This window comes from Choloepus didactylus, chromosome 4 (assembly GCF_015220235.1).
Source record: "Choloepus didactylus isolate mChoDid1 chromosome 4, mChoDid1.pri, whole genome shotgun sequence".
Classification (NCBI taxonomy): domain Eukaryota; kingdom Metazoa; phylum Chordata; class Mammalia; order Pilosa; family Megalonychidae; genus Choloepus; species Choloepus didactylus.
The window spans coordinates 138,677,819-138,702,219 of NC_051310.1; the positions used below are offsets into that span (position 1 = coordinate 138,677,819).

At 43.2% G+C, this 24,401-nt stretch overlaps 2 protein-coding genes across 10 annotated transcripts in view; one reads left to right on the forward strand and one right to left on the reverse strand.

Annotated features, from left to right (window-relative positions):
- STARD9 (StAR related lipid transfer domain containing 9) overlaps positions 1 to 24,401 on the reverse strand; it is a 160,612-nt gene that overhangs the window by 10,742 nt on the left and 125,469 nt on the right. For 8 of the 9 annotated variants that reach the window (XR_005216474.1, XM_037834177.1, XM_037834176.1 and 5 more), the window contains 4 exons: positions 14,100 to 24,017; positions 13,718 to 13,915; positions 13,060 to 13,243; positions 12,521 to 12,658 (listed from right to left, as the gene is read on the reverse strand). Coding sequence is in view for 8 of the 9 variants with exons in the window: in XM_037834177.1 (XP_037690105.1) it covers positions 12,521 to 12,658; positions 13,060 to 13,243; positions 13,718 to 13,915; positions 14,100 to 24,017 (10,438 nt within the window). In the remaining variant the exon portion in view is untranslated. Of the gene's footprint in view, positions 1 to 12,520; positions 12,659 to 12,817; positions 12,873 to 13,059; positions 13,244 to 13,717; positions 13,916 to 14,099; positions 24,018 to 24,401 lie in introns of those variants that run through there. The other variant, XM_037834181.1, reaches the window with a different exon arrangement.
- On the forward strand, positions 4,756 to 5,572 carry LOC119532113 (60S ribosomal protein L7-like). The gene has a single exon (XM_037834189.1). The coding sequence runs from the start codon at positions 4,764 to 4,766 to the stop codon at positions 5,508 to 5,510; it is 747 nt and encodes a 248-aa protein (XP_037690117.1). The 5' UTR covers positions 4,756 to 4,763; the 3' UTR covers positions 5,511 to 5,572.

Below are 24,401 nucleotides of genomic sequence, written 5' to 3' on the forward strand. Positions count from 1 at the left end.
CCCTTGAGGGACAGCGTGCGCTTGTGACGTAGCACAGTCATCCCTCTGCAGAGGCCCTAGAAGATCATGGCTTGGAAGAGTGACCCACTCAGAAATCCCAGGGACCATATGCCAATACCAAGGACTTGTGGGTCAGCGGCAGGACGATCTGTGGCGAGACTGAACTGAAGGTTTAGACTCTTGGAACAGCCTTAAATCTCCAGGAACACCTGTGAGGTTTGATTATTAAAGCTGCCCTCTCTCTCTAACCGCTCAGACACATGCTCCACATTCAGGGCAGACAGCACCAACAACACACACCAACTTGGTGTACCAATTGGACCCCCACAAGAATCAGACCCCCATACACCACAAAGACAAAGCTGGGGAGAACTGGCTTGAGGGGAATAGGTGGCTCGTGGACACCACCTGATGGTTGGTTAGAGAAAGTGTATGCCACCAAGCTGTAGATCTGAAAAATTAGAGATTAGTCTTTGAATTAGCCTACATATCCTAAAAGAATCCTATCAAGTTAAGCAAATGCCAGAGGCCAAAAACAACAGAAAATTTTAAAACACATGAAAAAAACAGATGATAGAATAACCGAAACCCAAACACCAAAATCAAAAGATCAGAAGAAATGCAGTACTTGGAGCAATTAATCAAAGAATTAAGACAAAAAATGAGAGCATGGCACAGGATATAAAGGACATGAAGAAGACCCTGGAAGAGCATAAAGAAGAAATTGCAAGAGTAAATAAAAAAATAGAAGATCTTATGGAAATAAAAGAAACTGTCGACCAAATTAAAAAGATTCTGGATACTCATAGTACAAGACTAGAGGAAGCTGAACAATGAATCAGTGACCTGGAGGATGACAAAACGGAAAATGAAAGAACAAAAGAAAAAATGGGGGAAAAAATCAAAAAAATCAAAAAAATCAAAATGGACTTCAGGGATATGATAGACAAAATGTCCAAATATAAGACTCATTGGTGTCCCAGAAGGGGAAGAGAAGGGTGTTCTAGTTTGCTAATGCTGCAGAATGCAAAACACCAGAGATGGATAGGCTTTTATAAAACGGGGGTTTATTTCGCTACACAGTTACAGTCTTAAAGCCATAAAGTGTCCAAGGTAACACATCAGCAATCGGGTACCTTCACTGGAGGATGGCCAATGGCATCCGGAAAACCTCTGTTAGCTGGGAAGGCAGCTGGCGTCTGCTCCAAAGTTCTGGTTTCAAAATGGCTTTCTCCCAGGACGTTCCTCTCCAGCAAGCTTGCTCCTCTTCAGAACATCACTCACAGCTGCACTAAGTTCCCTCTCTTTGAGTCAGCTCATTTATATGGCTCCACTGATCAAGGCCCACCCTGAATGGGTGGGGCCATGCCTCCATGGGAACATCTCATCAGAATCATCACCCACAGCTGGGTGGGGCACATTCCAAGCAAATCTAACCAGCACCAAAACATCTGCCCCACAAGACTACAAAGATAACGGCATTTGAGGGACACAATACATTCAAACTGGCACAAAGGGTAAAGGTCTAGAAAGAGTATTCAAAGAAATTGTTGGGGAAAACTTCCCAAACCTTCAAAACAACATAAATACACAAAGCATAAATGCCCAGCAAACTCTAAATAGAATAAATCCAAATAAACCCACTCCAAGACATATTCTGATCAGACTGTCAAATACTGAAGAGAAGTATCAAGTTCTGGAAGCAGCAAGAGAAAATCAATTTGCCACATACAAAGGAAACAACATAAGACTAAGTAGGGACTACTCAGCAGCCACCATGGAGACAAGGAGGCAGTGGCATGACATATTTAAAATTCTGAGAGAAAAATTGCAAACCAAGAATTCTTCATCCAGCAAAGCTCTCCTTCAAATTTGAGGGAGAGGTTAAAATCTTCACAGACAAGCAAATGCTGAGATTCTGCTAATAAAAGACCTGCCCTACTTCAGATACTAAAGGAGCCTACCAACAGAGAAACAAAGAAAGGAGAGAGATAGATGGAAAAAGGTTCAGTACTAAAGAGATTCAATATTGGTTCATTAAAGGACAATAAGGGAAAAAATATATCTGACAAACATAAACCAAAGGATAGGATGGCTGATTCAAGAAATGCCTTCACAGTAATAACACTGAATGTAAATGGATTAAAATCCCCAATTAAAAGATACAGATTGGCAGAATGGATCAAAAAATATGAATCATCAATGTGTTGCATGCAAGAGACTCATCTTAGACACAGGGACACAAAGAAATCGAAAGTAAAAGGACGGAAAAAAAAAATATTTCATACAAGCTATAGCCAAAAGAAAGCAGGAGTAGCAATATTAATCTCAGATAAAATAGACTTTAAATGCAAGGATGTTATGAGAGACAAAGAAGGCCACTACATACTAATAAAAGGGGCAACTGAACAAGAAGAAATAACAATCATAAATGTTTATGCACCCAATCATGGTGCCACAAAATACATGAGACAAACACTAGCAAAACTAAAGGAAGCAACTGATGTTTCCACAATTGTGGGAGACTTCAACACATCACTCGCTCCTACAAATAGATCAATCAGAGAGAAGACCAATAAGGAAACTAAAAACCTAAACAATCTGATAAATGAATTTGATTTAACAGACATATATAGAACTTTATATCCCAAATCACCAGGATACACATTCCTCTCTAGTGCTCACGGAACTTTCTCCAGAATAGACCATATGTTGGAACATAAAATTAGCCTCAATAAATTTTAAAAAATTGAAATTATTCGATGCACATTACATTCTCTGACCACAATGGAATACAATTAGAAGCCAATAACCATCAGAGACTTAGAAAATTCACAAATACCTGGAGGTTAAACAACAGACTCCTAAACAATCAGTGGGTTAAAGAAGAAATAGCAAGAGAAATTGCTAAATATATAGAGATGAATGAAAATGAGAACACAACATATCAAAACCTAAGGGATGCAGCAAAAGCGGTACTGAGAGGGAAGTTTATAGCACTAAATGCATGTGTCAAAAAAGGAAGAAAGAGCTAAAGTCACAGAACTAATGGAGCAACTGAAGAAGCTAGAAAATGAACAGCAAACTAATCCTAAACCAAGTAGAAGAAATAACAAGGATTAAAGCAGAAATAAATGATATAAAGAACAAAAAAAACAATAGAGAGAATAAATAACACCAAGAGTTGGTTCTTTGAAAAGATCAACAAGATTGACAAGCCCCAAGCTAGACTGACAAAATCAAAAAGAGGGAAGACCCATATAAACAAAATAATGAATAAGAAAGGTGACATTACTGCAGATCCCAAAGAAATTTAAAAAATTTTAAGAGGATACTATGAACAACTGTATGGCAACAAACTGGATAATGTAGAGGAAATGGACAATTTCCTGGAAACACAGGAACAACCTAGACTGACAAGAGAAGAAACAGAAGACCTCAGCCAACCCATCACAAGCAAAGAGATCCAATCAGTCATCAAAAATCTTCCCCCAAATAAATGCCCAGGGCCAGATGGCTTCACAGGGGAATTCTACCAGACTTTCCAAAAAGAACTGACACCAATCTTACTTAAACTCTTTCAAAACATTGAAGAAAATGGAACACTATCTAACACATTTTATGAAGCTAACATCAATCTAATACCAAAACCAGGCAAAGATGCCACAAAAAAAGGAAAACTACAGGCTAATCTCCCTAATGAATATAGATGCAAAAATTCTCAACAAAATACTTGCAAATTGAATCCAAAGACACATAAAAAAATCATACACCATGACCAAATGGGATCCATTCCAGGCATGCAAGGATGGTTCAACATAAGAAAATCAATGTAATACAACACATTAACAAATCAAAAGAGAAAAATCAAATGATCATCTCAATAGATGCTGAAAAAGCATGTGACAAAATCCAACATCGCTTTTTGATAAAAACACTTCAAAAGGGAGGAATTGAAGGAAACTTCCTCAATATGATAAACAGCATATATGAAAAAACCACAGCCAGCATAGTACTCAATGGCAAGAGACTGAAAGCCTTCCCTCTAAGATCAGGAATGAAACAAGGATGCTGTCACCACTGTTATTCAACACTGTGCTAGAAGTGCTAGCCAGGGCAATCCGGGAAGAAAAAGAAATAAAAGGCATCCAAATTGGAAAGGAAAAAGTAAAACTGTCATTATTTGCAGATGATATGATCGTATATCTGGAAAAACCTGAGAAATCAATGATACAGCTACTGGAGCTAATAAATTTAGCAAAGAAGTGGGATACAAGATTAATGCACATAAGTCAGTAATGTTTCTATATGCTAGAAATGAAAGAAGTGAAGAGATATTCAAGAAAAAGATACCATTTTCAATAGCAACTAAAAAAATCAAGCACTAGGATTAAATTTAAGCAAAGATATAAAAGACCTATACAAGGAAAACTACGTAACTCTACTAAAAGAAATAGAAAGGGACCTTAAAAGACGGAAAAATATTCCACGTTCATGGATAGGAAGGCTAAATGTCATTAAGATGCCAATTCTATCCAACCTCATCTACAGATTCAATGCAATCCCAATCAAAATTCCAACAAACTACCTTGCAGACTTAGAAAAGCTAGCTATCAAATGTATTTGGAAAGGGAAGATGACTCAAATTGCTAAAAACACTCTAAAAAAGAAAAACGAAGTGGGAGGACGTACATTCCCTGACTTTGAAGTTTACTATAAAGCCACAGTAGTCAAAACAGCATGGTTTTTTTCCGGCTGGAACCATGGAGGGTGTCGAAGAGAAGAAGAAGAAGGTGCCGGCTGTGCCGGAAACCCTCAAGAAAAAGCGAAGGAATTTTGCCGAACTGAAGATCAAGCGCTTGAGAAAGAAGTTTGCCCAAAAGATGCTCCGAAAGGCAAGGAGGAAGCTTATCTATGAAAAAGCCAAGCACTATCATAAGGAATATAGGCAAATGTACAGAACTGAGATTCGAATGGCTAGAATGGCAAGAAAAGCTGGCAACTTCTATGTACCTGCGGAACCCAAATTGGCATTTGTCATCAGGATCAGAGGTATCAATGGCGTGAGCCCAAAGGTCCAAAAAGTGTTGCAACTTCTTCGCCTTCGCCAAATCTTCAATGGCACCTTTGTTAAGCTCAACAAGGCCTCAATTAACATGCTGAGGATTGTGGAACCATATATTGCATGGGGGTGCCCGAACCTGAAGTCAGTAAACGAACTAATCTATAAGCGTGGTTACGGCAAAATCAATAAGAAGCGGATTGCCTTGACAGATAACTCTTTGATTGCACGATCGCTTGGTAAATATGGCATCATCTGCATGGAAGACCTGATTCATGAGATCTATACTGTTGGGAAACGCTTCAAAGAAGCAAACAACTTCCTGTGGCCCTTCAAATTATCGTCTCCCAGAGGGGGGATGAAGAAAAAGACCACCCATTTTGTAGAAGGGGGAGATGCTGGCAACAGGGAAGACCAGATCAATAGGCTTATTAGAAGGATGAACTAAGGTGTCTACTATGATTACTTTTATAATCTGGTCAGTTAATAAACAGTGATTGCTTTCAAATTTAAAAAAAAAAAAAAAACAGCATGGTACTGGCACAAAGATAGATATACTGATCAATGGAATCAAATTGAGAATTTGGAGATAGACCCCCAGATCTATGGCCGACTGATCTTTGTTATGGCCCCCAAAGCCACTGAACTGGGACATAACAGTCTTTTCAACAAACTGGGCTGGGAGAGTTAGATATCAATATCCAAAAGAATGAAAGAGGACCCCTACCTCACACCCTACACAAAAATTAACTCAAAGTGGATCAAAGACCTCAATATAAAAGCACCATAAAACTCCTAGAAGATAATGTAGGGAGACATCTTCAAGACCTTGTATTAGGAGGTCACTTCCTAGACTTTACACCCAAAGCACAAGCAACCAAAGGAAAAAATAGATAAATGGGAACTCCTCAAGCTTAGAAGCTTCTGTACCTCGAAGGAATTTGTCAAAAAGATGAAGAGGCAGCCAAGTCAATGGGAAAAAATTTTTGGAAACCATGTATCTGACAAAAGACTGACATCTTGCATAAAGAAAGAAATCCTGCAACTCAATGACAATACTACAGACAGCCCAATTATAAAATGGGCAAAAGATATGAAGAGACAGTTCTCTGAAGGGGAAATACAAATGGCCAAGAAACATGAAAAAATGTTCAGCTTCACTAGCTATTAGAGAGAAACAAATTAAGACCACAATGAGATACCATCTCACACCGATTAGAATGGCTGCCATTAAACAAACAGGAAACTACAAATGCTGGAGGGGATGTGGAGAAATTGGAACTCTTATTCATTGTTGGTGGGACTGTATAATGGTTCAGCCACTCTGGAAGACAGTCTGGCAGTTCCTTAGAAAACTAGATATAGAGTTCCCCTTCGATCCAGCAATTGCACTTCTCGGTATATACCCGGAAGATCTGAAAGCAGTGACGTGAACAGATATCTGCATGCCAATGTTCACAGCAGCATTATTCATAATTTCCAAGAGACGGAAACAACCCAAATGTCCTTCAATAGATGAGTGGATAAATAAAATGTGGTATATGCACACAACAGAATACTATGCAACAGTAAGAAGGAATGATGTAGTGAAACATATGACAAGTTGGATGAACCTTGAAGACATAATGCTGAGCGAAATAAGCCAGGTACAAAAAGAGAAATATAATATGCTACCACTAAGGTGAACACTGCTGGGGGAGAATGCAGGGGTGTTGGGCTTCCCCACCTTGATGGTTGCTGATGTGCTCACGGACATTGGGGACTGGTTGTTTGATGGGCTCAGCCCTGAATCACAGGACTTGCCCTTGGGAAGACAGTTACTGCAAAGGAGAGGCTAGGCCTGCTTATAATTGTGCCTAAGTGTCTCCTCCTGAGTGCCTCTTGGTTGCTCAGATGTGGCCCTCTCTCTCTAGCTAAGCCAATGAAATCACTGGCCTCCCCACTACATGGGATCTGACACCAAGGGGTGTAAATACCCCTGGCAATGTGGAATATGACTCCAAGGGAGGAATCTGGACCCGGCATCATGGGATGGAGAACATTTTCTTGACCAAAAGGGGGATGTGAAAAGAAATGAAATAAGTTTCAGTGGCTGAGAGATTCCAAAAAGGAGCTGAGAGGTAACTCTGGTGGGCACTCTTACACACAATATAGATAATCATTTTAGGTTCTAATGGATTGGAATAGCTAGCAGTAAATACCTGAAACTATCAAACTACAACCCAGAACCCTTGAATCTTGAAGACAACTGTATAACAATATAGCTTATGAGGGGTGAGAATGTGATTGGGAAAGCCATGTGGATCACATTCCCCTTTGTCCAGTGTATGGATAGATGAGAAGAAAAACGGGGGCAAAAAAAAAAAAAGCAACCAGTGTTATTTTTTTACTTTAATTGTTCTTTTTCACTTTAATTTTTATTATTACTTTTGTGTTATATGACTGTATGGTATGGGAATATATCTCAATAAAATTGAATTATTTTTAAAAAAAAGGAATCAAGGATACTGGGTTGAAGTTCAACAGTTTCAGCTATTTCCTTCTAGCTGTTCCAATACACTAAAAACTAAAAAGGGATATATATAGCACATAAGAATAACCTCCAGAATGTCCTCTTGACTCATTTGAAATCTCTCAGCCACTGAAACATTATTTTGTTTCATTTCTCTTCCCCCTTTTGAAGACCAACTAATTTTTGACAAGGCTGCTAAGTTCACTCAACTGGACTTCTAAAAGATGGAAGCAACCAAAGTGTTCATCAAATGATGAATGGATAAATAAAATGTGGTATATACATACAGTGAAATATTATTTAGCATTATAAAGGAACTTCTGGTTCATATGACAACATGGATGAACCCTGAAGACATAATGTTGGGTAAAATCAGAAAGGACAGATATGAATGATCTCAATGATGTGAAATAATTAGAATAAGCAAACTCTAGAATATAGGTTACAGGTGCTAGGTTGGGGGTTGGTAACAGGGAGTTAATGCTTAATTTGTACAGAATTCCTATTTAGGTTGATTGTAATGCTTTGGATATGGATGATGGTGATGGTAGTACAACTGTGAGCATAACTTAAAGCACTGAATTATATACATGAATGTGGTTAAAATCGGAAATTTTAGGTTGTATGTATATTACTAGAATAAACCTTAAAAGATAAAAGATAAGAAAAAAAAGAAACACTATTTAGCTGTTAAAAATAAGTCAGCACCAACCTAAACTCAAGCATCATTCCTGGAACATCAAGTATGTGAAGACTGAAGATAACCTAAGGCTTACCAGACATCCTACATTTACCAAGACTCAGATTTTTTTTGAATGTGTGTCTACATTTTAATAAGAATTGATTGGGTAATCCTAAAATTAGAAGGATGACAGTGGTAACATGATAAAGTCTCCCTAGATTTTGACATAATAATTTCTTAAAATAGAAATTCTATGTAGTTATTAATTACTACATTTTAGTAAGAATTGATTGGGTAATCCTAGAATTAGAGGGATGACAGTGGTAAGATAAAGTCTCCCTAGATTTTGACATTATAGTAATTTCTCAAAATAGAAATTCTATATAGTTATTATTACCAGTAAAGAGAATTATTCTTGTGGCTTTTATTATCAAATCTATTTTTAGATGAGAAACATAGCCGCCAAAAAAAATTTTCTCCAAAATGAATGGTTTCTGTTCTTATTTTCCTTAAAGACTTTCTACTCAATATTATTATACGTCTCATTTAGCTGCATAATTTCACAGTTTCTGAAGAGTATTTAATCTGTCCCTTTTGGCTCCAATGCTAGAAGATTTTAAACTATTATTTCTAGAGACTAATGCGTTTTTCCTTTATTTCTTTAACTGTATCTGCATATTGCTTTGAGCTTACTATTAAAGGTTCAGCTCTGGAAAGAACCTCAGCATCATTTGTACACAATCCTTTATTAGACTCACTGTAGGCTACATTACAGAATCTATGATTGATGAAAACAAGCTAGGATGATAATGAAAATATTTTACAGAATAAGAATTTTAGTCAGTTTCTTTATTTTCATTCCCTCCTGCTTCTGACCTATTTGAATCATCACATGATCTACATCATAACCGTTTTTCAATGAGACATGGCCATAGCTACATAGACAGGAGTTCTGCAAAGGCATGAAATTATTCCACATCCAAAGGTTATGGTTAAACAATGAAAATGTATACTTTCGTTAATGCTGGCTTAATAGGTTTAGGCCATGTTTGAAATTCAAGTCTCCACATGTGAAAAGAGCCTGAAACTGTGCTGTTCCTCTAAGCCTTGAGACAACTGTCCTTTAAAATAGGACCGTCGTCTACTGAGGCTCATTTTGAAGAACTCAGCACGGGGATTAGCTCTAAACTATATTCTTAGCATGGATTTTTTATCCCACAGATTCTATTATTTTGCCTTTGAAATCTTACTATGTCTACCGTTCTCTATCAGTGTTTACCTTCTTACACAGTGTGTTCCTGTTTGCATACATCAAAATATACCACATTACTATGTATACATAACATTTCTTTCAATAAAATAGTATAGTTTGGATCTAATGATCTTTGGATTTTGATCCCTTTGAAAGCCAGTGATTTATATTGACTTATAAATTCTTAATTTATGCCTCCATCCTTCTCATTCATTTTTCTATGATGAACAATATGGAATTAAATAGGTAAGCCTTTTATTCAGTGTCTTCATTCACTACTCAGAATGAGTGCATGGCTTCATTACATTTTTTATTACATTTTGTATTTTCTAAATAAGTGAGCATTGTCAACTGTATTTCTTGATGAATTCTTAAATAAGTGAACCCATATTACGTTGTGTATGAGTGTTCTCAATATAACTCTTTTTGTGACCTTTATACTCTTTTAACACCATTAATTATAAACCCTGAAAGCAGGATTGTGTGGACTGTTGTAAAGAGTTAAAGTTTGTTTACAGAATAAGTTTTTAAAGTCTACCTTTACTGCAGATACTTAGTGGAATGCTAAGCTTTATTTTTTTAAATATCATTTGAGAATATTCTTTAAGATATTTTAGTTTTATTTTTTGATCATTTGTTTTATATATTAGAACTGTATATTTTCTACTCTACCTGAAGGCTTGAGATTATAACCTTTCTTAACACAATACTTTAATCACTTTCTGAATTTTATCACATTGAATTTTTGTCATCTATTTTTTAAGGATAGTAGGTTTGTACATGTCTGTATTATCATTGTTCTTCCTAAACTTAAGGAGTCTTTAATAAAGTCTGTACTTGGACAAAAAAAAAAAAAAAAAAAAAAGTCAGCAATAGATTTACTGATGTATAATGGTATCCAAATTATCTTGTCTAGTGAAAAAGGCAAAATGACAAACTAGTTATAGTATGCTTCCATTAATGTACTTTGAATAAGATATACATATACATATTTAAAAATATGTGCATGTACATATGTTTACATTGATGTATAGAATATCTTTGAAAATATATACCAAACTGGGATAATTACTTCTGGGGAGGGCAAATAGGAGACTAAAGAATGCACTTGCCTTTGCTATTGTTTGATTTTTTTAAATCATGTGAAGTTATAAAATGAATTTCAAAATTTATATCCCCAGCCGAATCTTACCTTTAAGCTTTGGATCTGTACTTTCAACTCTCCACTCGATAGCTCCACCTGGATTTCTCATAGGCACCTTCATCTCAACAAGTCCCAGACTAAACTCATATTCTTCCCCACAAAACCCAGTCCTCCCCCAGTGTTTCTTGTTTCATTGTTGGCATCAGCATCCCTTCAGTTGTTCAAACCAAAAATGTGTGTTGTTCTCAACTCTTCCCTCTCCCTTCCTCCAACATCCAATCACCAAGTCCTGCAGATGCTCTCTCTTCATTACATCCACATCTGTTCATCTTCACTATCAGTGCCCTAAACAAGCACTCATCATCTTTACTCAACCTTCACGTAGTCACCTGATGGTCTATCCATATCTGCTCTTGGCCCCTTGTCTTACAATCTGACCATTTTATTTCCCCACTAAAAGCTTTTCAGCAGCTCGCTATCACTTCTGGGGAGTAACAGGGTCAGGTGGATTAGAAAGGACCAAAATTCTCAACACAGTCTACATAATCTGGCCTTTTCTATTCATTCATGTTTCATGTCATTCTCCATCTCACTCTTTATGTTCCAGCCACACTAGCCTTCTTTTAAATCCTTAAATTCTTCCTTCCTCAAGGCCTCGCTTGCTGGGCCTTCTGCCCGGAAGGCTGTTCTATCACACCCACATCTCTCCCAACACCACCACCACTAAGCTTTTACTTAGTTAACTACCTCTCATCCTGCTAGTCTCAGTTTAAATGTGTTCTCTTCAGGGTATCTTTAATGATCCTCAAGGCTAGGGCAAGTCCCTTGTTTTTTGCTGACTTAGCACTTCTTCATAGAACCTAATGTAGCAATAATTAAATAATTATCAAATAACATGTCTAAAATTTATCTCCTCTCCAGGGGTATAAATCTCCCTGGCAATGTGGTATATGACTCCCAGGGAGGAATCTAGACCTGGCATCGTGGGGTGGAGAACATCTTCTTGATCAAAAGGGGGATGTGAAATGAAATGAAATATGTTTCATTGGCTGAGAGACTCCAAAAGGAGCCAAGAGGTCACTCTGGTGGGCACTCTTACGCACAATATAGATAACCCTTTTTAGGTTCTAATGGATTGGAATAGCTAGCAGTAAATACCTGAAACTATCATACTACAACCCAGAACCCCTGAATTTTGAAGATGACTGTATAACAATGTAGCTTATGAGGGGTGAGAATGTGATTGGGAAAGCCATGTGGATCACATTCCCCTTTGTCCAGTGTATGGATGGATGAGCAAAAAAACGGGGGCCAAAAAAAAAAAACTAAAGGAAAAATGAGGGGGGCAATTTGGGTATTCTGTTTTTACTCTTGTTTTTTTATTCTTGCTTTCACTTTTTCTGGTACAAGGAAAATGTTAAAAAAAAAAAAAGATTGATCGAGGTGGTGGGTGAACAACTATATGATGGTAATGTGATCAATGGATTGTGTACTTTGGATGATTGTATGGTATGTGAATAAATCTTAATAAAAACAAAGAATCAATAAGTTAAAAAATAAATAAATAAAAATAATAAAAAATAATAAAATTAAATAAAAATAAAATTAAATAAAATTAAATTTATCTCAGATAGCCTGTTTAAGGACAAGAGAGCAGTTTTGCTCACTGCTATAAACCCATGCCTAAAATAGGGCCTACAAAATAAACATTTGTTGAACAACTGAATAAGCAGAGGGAGAGGGAAGATAGAACTTAAGATCCAAGACCACAGCATAGTGGGGAAGGCCTCCAGAAGACAGAACGTCCTGCCTAAACCCTTTCTCAATTGGCCTGGACCCTGGCTTGTTCCCAGTATCTGCCTACTCACCAGACTCTCTGCGGACTGCAGCTGGCCTGACAAGGCTGGGTTGCTATTATAACCAGAGGTGATTCCAGAGGAAAGGCTTCCATTGGAGCTGGTGCACAAGGGACTAGCGTTGGCCAGGGTGTGTAGTTTCTCCTCTTCCTGGGAAGGACAGAACAGCTTCAACCACCTTCTAATGGACCTTCACTACTCACACTCCCATCACCCCCAAAACCATTCCTTTTCACCTCCACAGTTCCCATCACCTTCCCAGTGCCTCCAACCTTCCCCAAAGCCATCACTCTTCATACTTCCGCATACCTCACCACTATATCTCAAGGTCTCCTCCTCCCATTCTCTGGCCCAGAGACAGCAGCTATTCTTATGAGATGACAATGTGAAGAAAGAGGGAAACAGGTATGAACTGGGACCAGAGCCTCACACGCTCCTCCAAATGTGATGGCCCAAGATTCAGAGGAAGCTACAGTGCAGGCTACCCCAGCCTGAGGTCTTCCCCTGGCTCCAAGTCTACCCTAAAATCAGAGGCAAACACCACTCCACACCCTCAGCAGCTGGAATACAATCTGCTGGCGGATCCTTAACTTCTCCTGCTCTGTTCGTTCCCGCAGTCGGTCTCGGGCCCGGGCAATCTCCACCTTGGCCTCCTCGCGGGCCCGCTGATAGTCTCGCAGCATCAGCTCTACATCAGAGGGAGGGTGAGCAGGTCTTGATGAAGCCTCTGGGCTCCTGGGGAAGAGCATAGGAGTGGAAAGATGGCTTCTAACATGGTGGGTGGGTGATGGCCCTAGCTTGCCCACCCCAGGTTAACTCAGTACCACCTTCCTGAAGGACTCATCCTCCCTTTGCCCACTAGGTCTTGATTTTGATTTTACAGCCTCAGGAGAGGCTGCTGGACAGGAGAGAAACAAGCCATTCTTTGGCCCAGGCCTGCAGTCTTAAATAACATGTCAGAGCTATTCTATCCAACCTTGCCCACCTCCCTCACCTCTGCTTCCTCCTACATCCTCTTCGTTCCATTTGCCCATCTCCCACATCCACCTCTACTTGTCCACAGGCATGTAGAACAGATTCTTGGAGTCTCTCATTTCAAAGGAAGTGGCAGTCTACACGCTCCAGGATGCCTGAAACTCCAGCCTCTGGCTCCCCACAATCCCTTAACCCGCACAGAGCCTGTCCCCTGGAGGGTTCGTCTATCCTTGCCTAGTGGTCTCTACAACATCCTTCCTCAGTTGTTGCAGGTATTCTCGGCGCCGGCTAGGTAAGTCAAGGTCACGGGTGGGGAAATCCATGCTGGACAGGAGGCTCAGCTGTTTCTGGGAACTGAGGCTCCGAGTCCGGCGGAAGTTCTGAAGTTGCTTAGCCTGCTCTCTCCGGAGGGTCTCAATGGTATTTTTTTGCCTAAAATAAAATGTGATTGATTCACTAAAACTGGACATGAATGCCCTTCTCCATGTTAAGATCCCTGACCCCTGAAGGATACCAGAGCTGACAAAGGGGAGAGGGAACAACCTCCACTAGCTTGCTTCAGTTCTTCCCTTTCAGCCCACCCCTCCCTCTCCCATTCCAGGCTGGGGGCCCTTACCGGACATAGAGCTCCATCCAGGTGGAGACAGCATGTTCGTCAGGAGCGAGTGCCGTCCCAGTCCCACTCTGCAACACCTGCAGCAGGGCATCTGCCTCTCCGAAGCCATGGTGCAGTCTTGCTTCTGTGAGTTCCATGCTGAGTGGCAAGTTCTGAGCCCCAACTTGCAGGGGGACCTGTTTCCCCTGGGACCACTCACGATCCTGGCTCTTATCCTCAGGAGGTTGTGGGGACATCTCTACCTGCTCTCCAGAGCTGAGATCACATCCAATCCCCAGCTCCTTGGTCACACCATTTCCCCCAGAAGAGCCACCCTGCACCCCGCCCCAGTTCCTGAACTTGTTATGCATTGGAAGGTCACTCAAGCTGTGATGCTGGGGCTCAGGGACTATGTACACCTGAGGGCTAGGGCTCAAAAGTCCCTCAGGATGGCAGGTCCCAAGGGGGCCCAAGGCAGACCCTTGGAGTGCTATAGTATCAGTCAACTCAGAAATAGGACAGGGGCTGAGGTGTTTGAGGCCTGCCCACAAAGACAAACGGTCTGGAGTGGGCTGTGACTTCATTATAAGGGCTGAATTCTCACCCCCATTTTCTGTCCTGCTCTGCCATTGACTTCGCCCCCTACTGCTCGGTGGGCCATGCTCTGGGGAAGCCACCCCCTCAGGCACAAAGCTAATGGCCAGCTTCGGGCTTCTGCTCCTCAATCGTGGAGACAGCTGTCCGCTTTGCACCCGGTTGGGTATTACCTGAATGGGGCTGGATTGAAGCTGCTGAGAGGGTTGTCCTAAGAAATTATCTTGGAATCTGGGGCTCTGCTGGTTGCCTAAGGAACTCCCATCACTCTTTTCTAAAGGACTTCTGCCTTCTCCACACAGAGTCTCAATTCCCTGGGATCCAACTAACTCCTCAGTTGTTTGAGAATAATTATCCATTGGAGGCCTTGGGGCACCAAAAGAAAGGTCTGGGCTAGAGTCAAGCTTCCGATGGCCTTCAAGGGTGTGAGCTGAAGGGGCTGAGAGAGACAAACAGCATGGGGGGAGACATGACCCTTGGGTGCTGGCACTAAGTGTGAGGATTGGGGAGGAGGCCCTGTCCACCAACAAGGCACACTTGAGGCTCTGCTGCTGCTTCTCAGTCCTAGGCTCCCCAATGGACTCTGGGGATTGAGAGATGCTAAGACTATGCCTACTGACAGCTAGGCAAGAGGATACCTCTGGTTGAGAGCTAGGAGGCAGGGAAACATCAGAAGTTTGGGGGCTCAAAGAAGGGAGGTTCTGCCCAAGGGGTGCTTTCTGAAACTTCAAGTAGGATGAAGGTACTGGAGGCTTCTGGGGCCTACACTGGATGCTTTCCTCCTGAAGATCTGGAGGTCCTGCTGTTCCCTGTGCTGCTTCTGTTGCCTCTCTCTCCTGAAGTGCCACTGGAGCATCTCCCATTTCTTGAGACACAGTCATGGTATTTGAGCCCAGCACTTCAAGATTCACACTGACTTCCTGAGGTTTAGCCTCTGGAGCTTGAAGGGGCAGAGCAGATGAGGCCAAGTCAGTCTGGCTGCCCTTATCCACAGGGGTCTGAGTACAGCCATCCATCATGAGGGTCAGTGGTGCCTCATCTGGGGTCTCATTCTTGGTGTTCTGCTCCTTTTCAGCCATACTTGGTTGGGAGAGACTCCCCAGCAGTTCTGATGTACTGTGCAAGAGCTGTGAGAGATGGAGAGACAGATTGTGCATGCTGGTCCATGAGGCCAGATCAGAGACTGCTGTTGTACTGGCTTCTGACTTGGCAGAGGAGACATCAGTGCAGTGCTGATTCAGTCTGCAGCCTACAGTCTGTGTGCCCTGCTCAAAGGTGTCCTTCCTGGCCTGTCCCACAGAGTGGACTGCCTCTGATGGAGGTAGCAGCATAATTTCATCCACTGGACCTGAAGCACTTCCTTCAGCCACAGGGGACTCACTCTTCAGACAGCCTATTTTTTCAGGGAGGGCCTTGAACTGGGATCTCTTGTCAGGACCCCTCATGGGGGCTGCTCCATCAGTGCCTGTCATGATGTGGAGGTCCCCCAAAGCAAATGAGGAACCCCATACCTCCAAACCATCATTTGAGCCCTCGATATTCTCAATGCTGCCACACGTGCTTGACACGTTCCAGGCCTTGGAATAGGTGCTGAGATGGGAGTGAAATGGGAAGTTCTGGTCTTCGAAGCCATTGTCCATGCTGGAGCATTGGGCCACATTTGATGGTATCACACCCTGAGATGTCCGGCTGCAGGAGACATCGACTGCACCGCCAAACACATACTGCTTCCAGCCAATTTGCCCAGGCCTCTCTGGATGCCAGGGCAGGTTATAGGGATCGATGTCATTGGAGCCAAAGTGCAACATTCCTTTGTCCGCCTTAGAGAGACACTTCTCTGGCCTTCCCTCCCAGGCTTGCTCCAGGGTACCAGACATCCAGCTGGCCATAAAATCAGGGGTTGGCATGCATGAGAGAGCTGACGATACTGGGTAAGGAGGGGTGGCAGGTTTCAGGGACCTGTGATCAGCAGTCCTACCATCCAGGTTAGATGAGGCTTTCCGATTGCAGTCCTCAGCTTCCAGAGATGTTTTCACCGTCAACACTCCTAAGGAGTCATCCCAGGGATCCTGGGGGTGTGGGTTCCATAATCTGTTAGGTCCCTGGTTATCCTCATCTGTGGGGGAAGGAGGCTCCACACTCAAGTTCAGCTCATGAAGGGACCGGGAGTTGCTGACCACAGACAACTGTGGTCTGGGGAATGTCTTGAGGGAGTGTCTGGGGCCAGAAAAGACTGCAATCACAGGAGCTGGGTACCTGTGGTGGGGAGGTGCCTGCTCCCTGTCAGAGTTGGACTGGCCCAGCCTCTCAGCAGAAGGCTGGGGGCTACTTTGCCCCAAAAGCACAGTGGCCGAGTCTATGAAGTCTGTTGAGAGCCTCTCTGGCTTGGACACAGCCGTCTCCTCTATCCTGGAGTCATTAATCTGGCTGCCATCCGAGCCCCCTTCATCTGAAGGTGGGGGATTCCCACCCTGGGCAGGGGCTTTGCCATCACCCGAAGCCTGGTCTTTCTGCTGCTCCTCCTCCTCCCAGAGACTGTCAGCCTGGGTACTGCAGATGTGTTTTAACTTTGCTACAAACTTGGCTTGGGGATCCAAGGAACTGTGATCCCTGGACTCCATGGAAAGTTGTGGCTTTTTTGGAAGGCATCTGAAGTTATTGTCTACATATCCGTGCTGTGGCTCCACAGCTAGCTCACTCTCAACAGACCCTCCACTTAAATTCAGGGTGTCTGGCCTCCCATTTGTTGTAGGTGGTTCTGGCTTGGTTTGAAGCAACTGGGCACTCCGGTCACCTACACTGCCGTTCTGAAACTTCTTCAGAAGCTCAGAATACATAACTGTCTGTAAAAGGACAGCCTTAAGCTCTGTGCTGGTTCTCTTCTCAAAACACTTTTTCTCAGGACCCTCTACTGACCTGGGCCTTGAGTGTCTGAAGGAAGTTGTCCTCACATCAGGGTCCAATCGGGAGCTGCAGCCTTGAGCCAGAGCTAAGTTAGCAGCAGTCTCTGAGGGTACCAGAATGTGACTATCTGTTGGCCCAGATTCCATATTAATGCCTGTGGACTCAAGGCTATGTTCCCTGGAAGAACTCTCTCTTCTCTCACCCATGCCACAGGCCCTGGAAGGTACTATGCAGGGTGGATGGACAGCACCTGGGGCAGCCCTGCAGGGACCCTTCTCCAGGTCACCATCTCCATAACAGAATAAACTAGAGGAAAGGGAGGAACTGGTAGGAGAAGCAATGGGTTGAGAATTGCACAGTTGTTGGGAAGGAAGAGTTTTGCTCTCTTCTTGCCCCGCAGATGGGCTGAGAGTACTGATGTCATCAATGCTCCTTGAGATAATGCAATCTTGGGTTTCCTCTGGGCATCTGAATGGTGCCTCCTCTCTGACTCCCTCAGGATATGGGATAGGTCTTTGATCTGGGAATAAAGACGGCCCAGGATGTTTGCTGCCAGCCTTGCGGGCTTCTGCCAGCCCAAACCCACTACTCCCCTTCCACTTCACACACTGCTGTGAGGATTCTTCCAGTTCAACCTTTCTAAGGTCTCCAGACAGGATGCTACCTTGTTTGGGCCTTGCCTTCACTTCGTCTAAGCCTGTGGATCTCTCAAGGCATTTGACATGGTCTTGCTTAGGCCCTGAGAAACATGCAGAATTCTGAACACCACAGATCACAGACTGACTTTCAAAACAGGTTTTTTTTTCTGGCTGTGAAGTCACTAAGAGGTTATCTGGACTTCCTCCATATGTAGTATCCAGAATTCTAGGTTCCTGGTACTCTGGGCTGCTTTCCCAACTACCAGGGGTCATGGCCCCTGCACTCTCACATGGGGCTAAATGACTTCTTTCACGCAAAACCAGTCCGGGAACATCAAAGGGGGCCTGAGAAGATAAGTCAGGTATTTTCTCTAGTACTTCCCTCTGGTCCTCTTCTGTAGCTGAAGAAGGAAGACAGTCGGAGCCCAAAGAACCAGCAAAGTAAGGTGTTCTGGTTGCTTCTTTCTTTTCCTCTGTGATTTTGGAAGAACCAGAGTGCCATGTAAACTGTTCACCTGCTCCCAGGAAATGTCTCAGATCTCCAGGACAATCACCTTTGCCTAGAGCAGGGATATCATGGGAGGAAGCCTGGGAGGCGTACCACGCCCTTTTGTTCATTTCAGTGTTGGGCAGAAGCTGAAAACTGTCTGCAGGGAGGGGTGTGACCTGAAGGACTTTCCTCTCATCTGTCAGCAAATGTCCTGGTTCAGCAAATGGAAATGCCACATCAAATTCCTGGGCTTCCCCCTCATTTCTAGTCCTGTCTGACACTGACTCGCCCATTTGTTTACACTGAGACCTCTCAGGAACCCCTGAAGAACATTCAGATTCTAGGAAAGTTTCATGGAAAGGAAGGGCTGTTCCTCCAGCCACAAAGTTATTAAGCTGTTTATTCTGGGCCTGTCTGATCTCTTCCAACATAACCAGGTACACGCATGTGTGCGCAGAAGGCTCCAACATCTTGGGCTCAGGATTAGGTACCCTCAGCAGGGAAACAGGTGCTGAGAAAACATCGCTGGTAAGACTGAAGTCCTTGGTATTATTCTCTGTCTTCTGCCCTATCTCCCTGCCTTGGTAGTTTCCATCTTCTAAGGGGCAACCAGTCCTCTTTTCAAGCTGGCTGGAGACCTCATTCAGGGTTTTTCTCTCTCTTTGTACAGTTGCCCCTGCTTCAGGTACAAAACCCTCCTTGGTTCTCAAGTCGATCAAGGTGCCTCTGAGGTCCCCTCCCTTGTCTTGGGGGGTGGTGCTTGCTGAGATCCTGTTCTCAGCCCCCAGGGGCATGCTCTCTGGTTCATTAGGTTGACCATGAGATCCCATGGCCATGGTTATTGCACACCCACACCAAGAAGAGTGTGCCACAGAGGAGTCCCCCCTAGCATTTTCCTGAGGACCATGGCTTTTGGTCTTTTGACTCTGGTCCTGATCCCCTACTCCAGTAACCAAAGGGCCGTCATGAATTTTCAACATTGTGGGATCTAGCATATAATCAACTGAAGAGATACCTATAGTATCAGGTGCGTGAAGACAGTTTCTTGCCAAGCTTGGAGAACTTGAGGGCAAGGTGTTACTCAGGTCTTGCTGAGAAGGAGCTACAGAATAGTCTGTCTGGCTCAGCAATGGGCAGATAGTCTTCTGGCTGCAAATTTCGCTCTTAAAAACTTGGCTTGGACTATGAAATTTCTGAGTTGAAACCATCTTATTTTTCTCCTGTAGGCTCCCTCCCCTTTGCAAAGCCGTATCTTCAACTCTGCCCTGAACTTTTGGCTTTTCTTGCTTGGAACTGTTTATATGTTCAGCACCTTTCACAGTCTCCAATTCCTCAAGACTTCCCAAGCCACAAGGCTGCCCTTTGGGGCTTGCTGATGCTTTGAACAACTCATCCTCATTTTCAAAAGACCTCTCTGACCTGGGATCAAATGGCAGAGCTCTAGATAATGCTTTCATTTTCCTTGGGTGAACAGAAGTATTAGCAGGCTCTCTGTGAGCTGTGTGTATCCCTAAAGAATCACAAGTGTCCTTGGAGGATCTATCTAATGCATCAGGGTGATTATGCTGTCTCACAAATTTAGTCTTTTCTATATATTCCCTTTTCTCGAAAGGGCTCAGGTTTACTTTCTCTACCTGAGGCTCTTTCCCAATGCAAATATTAAGCTCCTTCATTTCTTCAGCTTCATTATCCCTAAAAATAACAATGTCCTTCTGTTTTGGAGAAGGTGGCTGATCCTTGAAGGACAGGGGTTCTCCAGAGCTGCCTGGCCTTAGGACATGCTCAGTCTTTTCTTGGTTCTTCCAGTTCTGGAACACAATCTCCTTACTGACTTGTGGTATTTGGGAAGCAAGTAGCTGTTTATTCTGCTTGGATTCTATTTCCAAGATGCCATTTTCCAGCTGTACCACGCTCCTAATTAGCCTAGCCATTTCCTCAGCATTACTAACTCGTTTATTTTGTTTCTTCCCAGAGGGTTCTTTGGGATTTAACATTTCCTGGGACTTTCCAGGCCCCTTGCAATCATTGGGGTTTCTTTCCTTAGAAGATGTAACTGACTGGACTCTTTCATATGTAGAGTCTGCACCTGGAAGCTTAAGCTCTTCTAAGCTGTCTCTGGGATGGGGAGCTTTTCTAAGTTGCCCAGTTGCATTCTTCCCTTCCCACTTGTGGGTTGAGCTCTCATCCTGGGCTACTATCACTGGGCTGCTTACATTATGATCTACTGATCTAGACTTCAAAAATACAGCAGTTTCCCCTGGTATGTCTTTCTCAAGGCCTAAATTAATGGTTTTATGGATGAAATCAGACACGGTCCCAGAAGGAAAATGTCTGTTTATATCAAAGGCCTGGGTCTGCCTTAGGACTGCTTTCTGACCCTGCTCTTCTTCCCCACCTGCCTTAGATTCACAAACAAGGAGAGGCTTCCCAGATCCAGAATTGTTTGGGGAAGCATTACAACAGGACTGAGCAGTGGCGTTTTCTCTACCCTTGGGTGTTAGAAGACTATGCTTTATATTTAAAATTCCAATCTGATTTTCAAATTCACACACTTTTGTACTGGTAGAAAGGAGAAAATTTCCATTCTGAGAAACAGAAAAATAAACTGAATTACAACTTTCTTCTTTAATATTTCCAGGGCATTTCTCTATTTCTCCTATAACTTCCCCGGTGTTCAAATCAACTGGCCTCTCTGCTGCAACCTGCAAAGATAAGTCAATCTTGGAATTCTGGTTTTGTAATGGCCCTGGCAAATTATCCTTCAAATAAACATCTTGGAGGATTTGATGGCCATGACCAAAGACCCAGGCTTCCTGGAGGGGCAGGGAAGGCACCCCCGCTTCTCTACAAGCTGGAATCTCTAAGGCAGTTTCTGTCAGGGCATCCCGGCTTTTGGTCACATAGAATGTTTCCAAGGGAGGTGGCTGCAGGGGAGATGGGAATGGAGCCCAAGGAGTACAGTGAAGGTCCGGTTCTGGATCTGATGAAAAGGCAAAGGAAAATTTTGTGTCTCTTCCAACTACTTCTTTGGAACTCTCCTGGCAATCTGCCTTCTCTTCCTGCAGGGGATGGTAGCTATTGTGCCATAATTGCCCTGACTGGCCTGCGATATTCTCCATGAGAGGAGCCCAGCCTTGGGGCCAGTTGTTTTCTTTGGTGGCTATGATGGTGCCATTACTGTGACAAGGGTTCTTCAGTAAGAAGCACTCATCAGAGGAAGTTATCAGTCCATGTTCTCTGCTACCCTGAGGGCACTCCTCTAAGTTGTTCAGTTTGATTTCACATATTTCCATCACGGAATTTGGTATCTTGCTCTCTCCTGCAAAGATTTGTGCATTTGTAGTTCCAGAATTCAATGAATCTAAGTCTGTTGAAGAAGTTCCATTATAATTCACCTCTTTCTCATTAGTTCTAAATAAATCTGAAGTACCTTCTAACTTGGTACTCAAACTGTCCTGTTCTTTCTCTGCTTTCAAACGCCTAATCTTGGATAGATGGATGGGAATATTTTTTAAATCCAGACTGCTAGATACCTCAGGCAGAGAATCTCCCCCTTTTCCAGAAGCTTGGGCCAGAGAACCGAAGTCTTCCTCAAGGCAGGGGAAATGTGGCTTGGGCTCTTCTAGGGCCTCCAAACCAGGATGAGACAATTCAAGGAGGTACTTTTGCTGAAGGGCAGTCCAGTCCCTTTCACAGGCACTGCCGATATGCGTGAATGAGGCAGCAGAGGCAGCCAACACACTCGACATGCTGGAGTTGTTTGATGTTTCAGATTCATCCTGCTGGGATATGTTAGGGATACCTCTTCCCTGAAAGATGCTATCAGTTTCTGGTTGAAGAAACCTGTGAAATCCCATGAATGACAGCATGGATGTATCAGAAACTGGAGTAGTGTCCACATCTCTTGCATTGCAGGGTAGCTCACCACTGCCTTGGAACACTTGAAAGTGATATGGCAGGACTGTTTCTGTAACTGATGGCTTTGGTTCTTCCATAGTTATCCAGTATCCAGGCCTCTCCCAAACACAGGATTGAAATTCCTGGACATCAGGACTTGTACAAAAAGAACCTACTGTTCCTGGAGGGCTAGTGGGATTGATCCTTGAGTCACAGGAAAACCAGGAATCCATGGACATTAGTGGGCTCCCTCTTGAAAGCTGCATGCCTTGGAGAGAGCTGGCTTGTTCAGAGTAGCATGCCTCCACTGCTGGCTCAGGCTGCCCACAATGAGGCTGCAACTCTGGATCAAGGTAAAACGAACTGCTTGTTGGCAGGATGGCATCCTGCCTATCTCCTGTTCCTTCGTTGACAGCACCAAGCTTGCTCATTGCCTTCTGGTCCACTATAGGCATACTGGAGTTCTGCAGGCGCCAAAAAGTCTCTGTGGGAATCTCATCAGCTGAACCAAGTAAAGGCTCTTCTAGCTGACTTTCCCCCATTTCTTCCTCAGCATCAGTCAGGCTATCCAAGGAAAAGCTCCTGTGAGCTAAAGCAAATATTTCACTGTCTAAGGGTATGGTGAAGCTCCTCACAGAGGTTCTAGTTCTGGCCTTGTGATGGCCATGGCCTTTGGTGAGATGAGTGCCCTCTGGGCTGTATTTTTGAGTTTGGTACCCCTTTTCAGCCAGTGAGTCCTCAGATATTTGGCTGTCGTCACTTTCAGAGTTCTCTAGCTCTGGAAAATCCAGCTTCTTTCCCTGAGGTTCCTCTGTCTTCAGGGGCTCCCTTAGGGCTTCGGCACAGACACAGGAGAGAGAATCCACTGAGTAATTGCTATCTATATCAGAGAGATCATTTTCTCTTGCATGATCCACTACTAGGCTGGAATCTGTGGTTGGGGCCACGTTGTCTGGGTCCCCTGCAGTATGTTGCCTCTTCAAAGGGTTTCCATGAGGTAAATGAGAGGACTTTTTGGCAATGTCTCTGGCCCTAGCTGCCAACACTCTCCATTGCCTTTTTGATGCCCTGTTTGGAGATGCTGGTTTGGCTTCTGTCTGGAAAGTCTTAGCTGTCTTTCCATGCCCAGCTGCCTGTTTGGGTTCACAAGGATGTGAGAAACTGCAACCAATTCCCTTGGCAGTCTTGTGGGTCCCAAGGGTCCCCTCTTTTTGCCACTCTGCTTGCATGTGGCTGGAGTTTGTTATTCCCTTAGCCTTTCTGGTCCAGGTGGTAGGGGTAAGGGCCTCTGGCTCATCCTTTGGCTTTAGCTTGTTAGCTGATTGGCTCAGAGATGCTGAGCCTTGGAACACCATCTGATAGGGCTGCTCACCCACTCTCTCCATTTCCTGGATGTTAGCAGATTCAAGAAAAACACTGTGGAGACAAGGAAAGCCATCTCAGAGAAAGTAAGAGACCCCCTATTTCCTGTTGACAGAGGGAATATAAAGTTCCACTTAATTTGCTCTGAAAGAGGTTAAAAACTGGGCAAATGTCACTGTCTCCTTTTGTCTTCAGGGCAGAGAACAAAATGATAGGAACAAAAGGAAATTGTGGACTATAGCCTCAGCTCTCAGAGCATCCCCAGGCACACTCTGTTCCTCAATTTCTCTATCATAAAAAGACTGAACCGAATCTAATCGCACCTTTAAAGAAACACATCTACTAGAAATAGAGGAACAATTTAAATGATACTATGAACAATCAAACCAACAAAAGTATAAAGTGGTACATTCTACAGAAAAAAAAAAAAAGTTCTTC

What these genes read in the sequence shown, in the direction of transcription:
- LOC119532113 (XM_037834189.1), top strand. Translation starts at nt 4,764, where the DNA reads ATGGAGGGTGTCGAAGAGAAGAAGAAGAAGGTGCCGGCTGTGCCGGAA.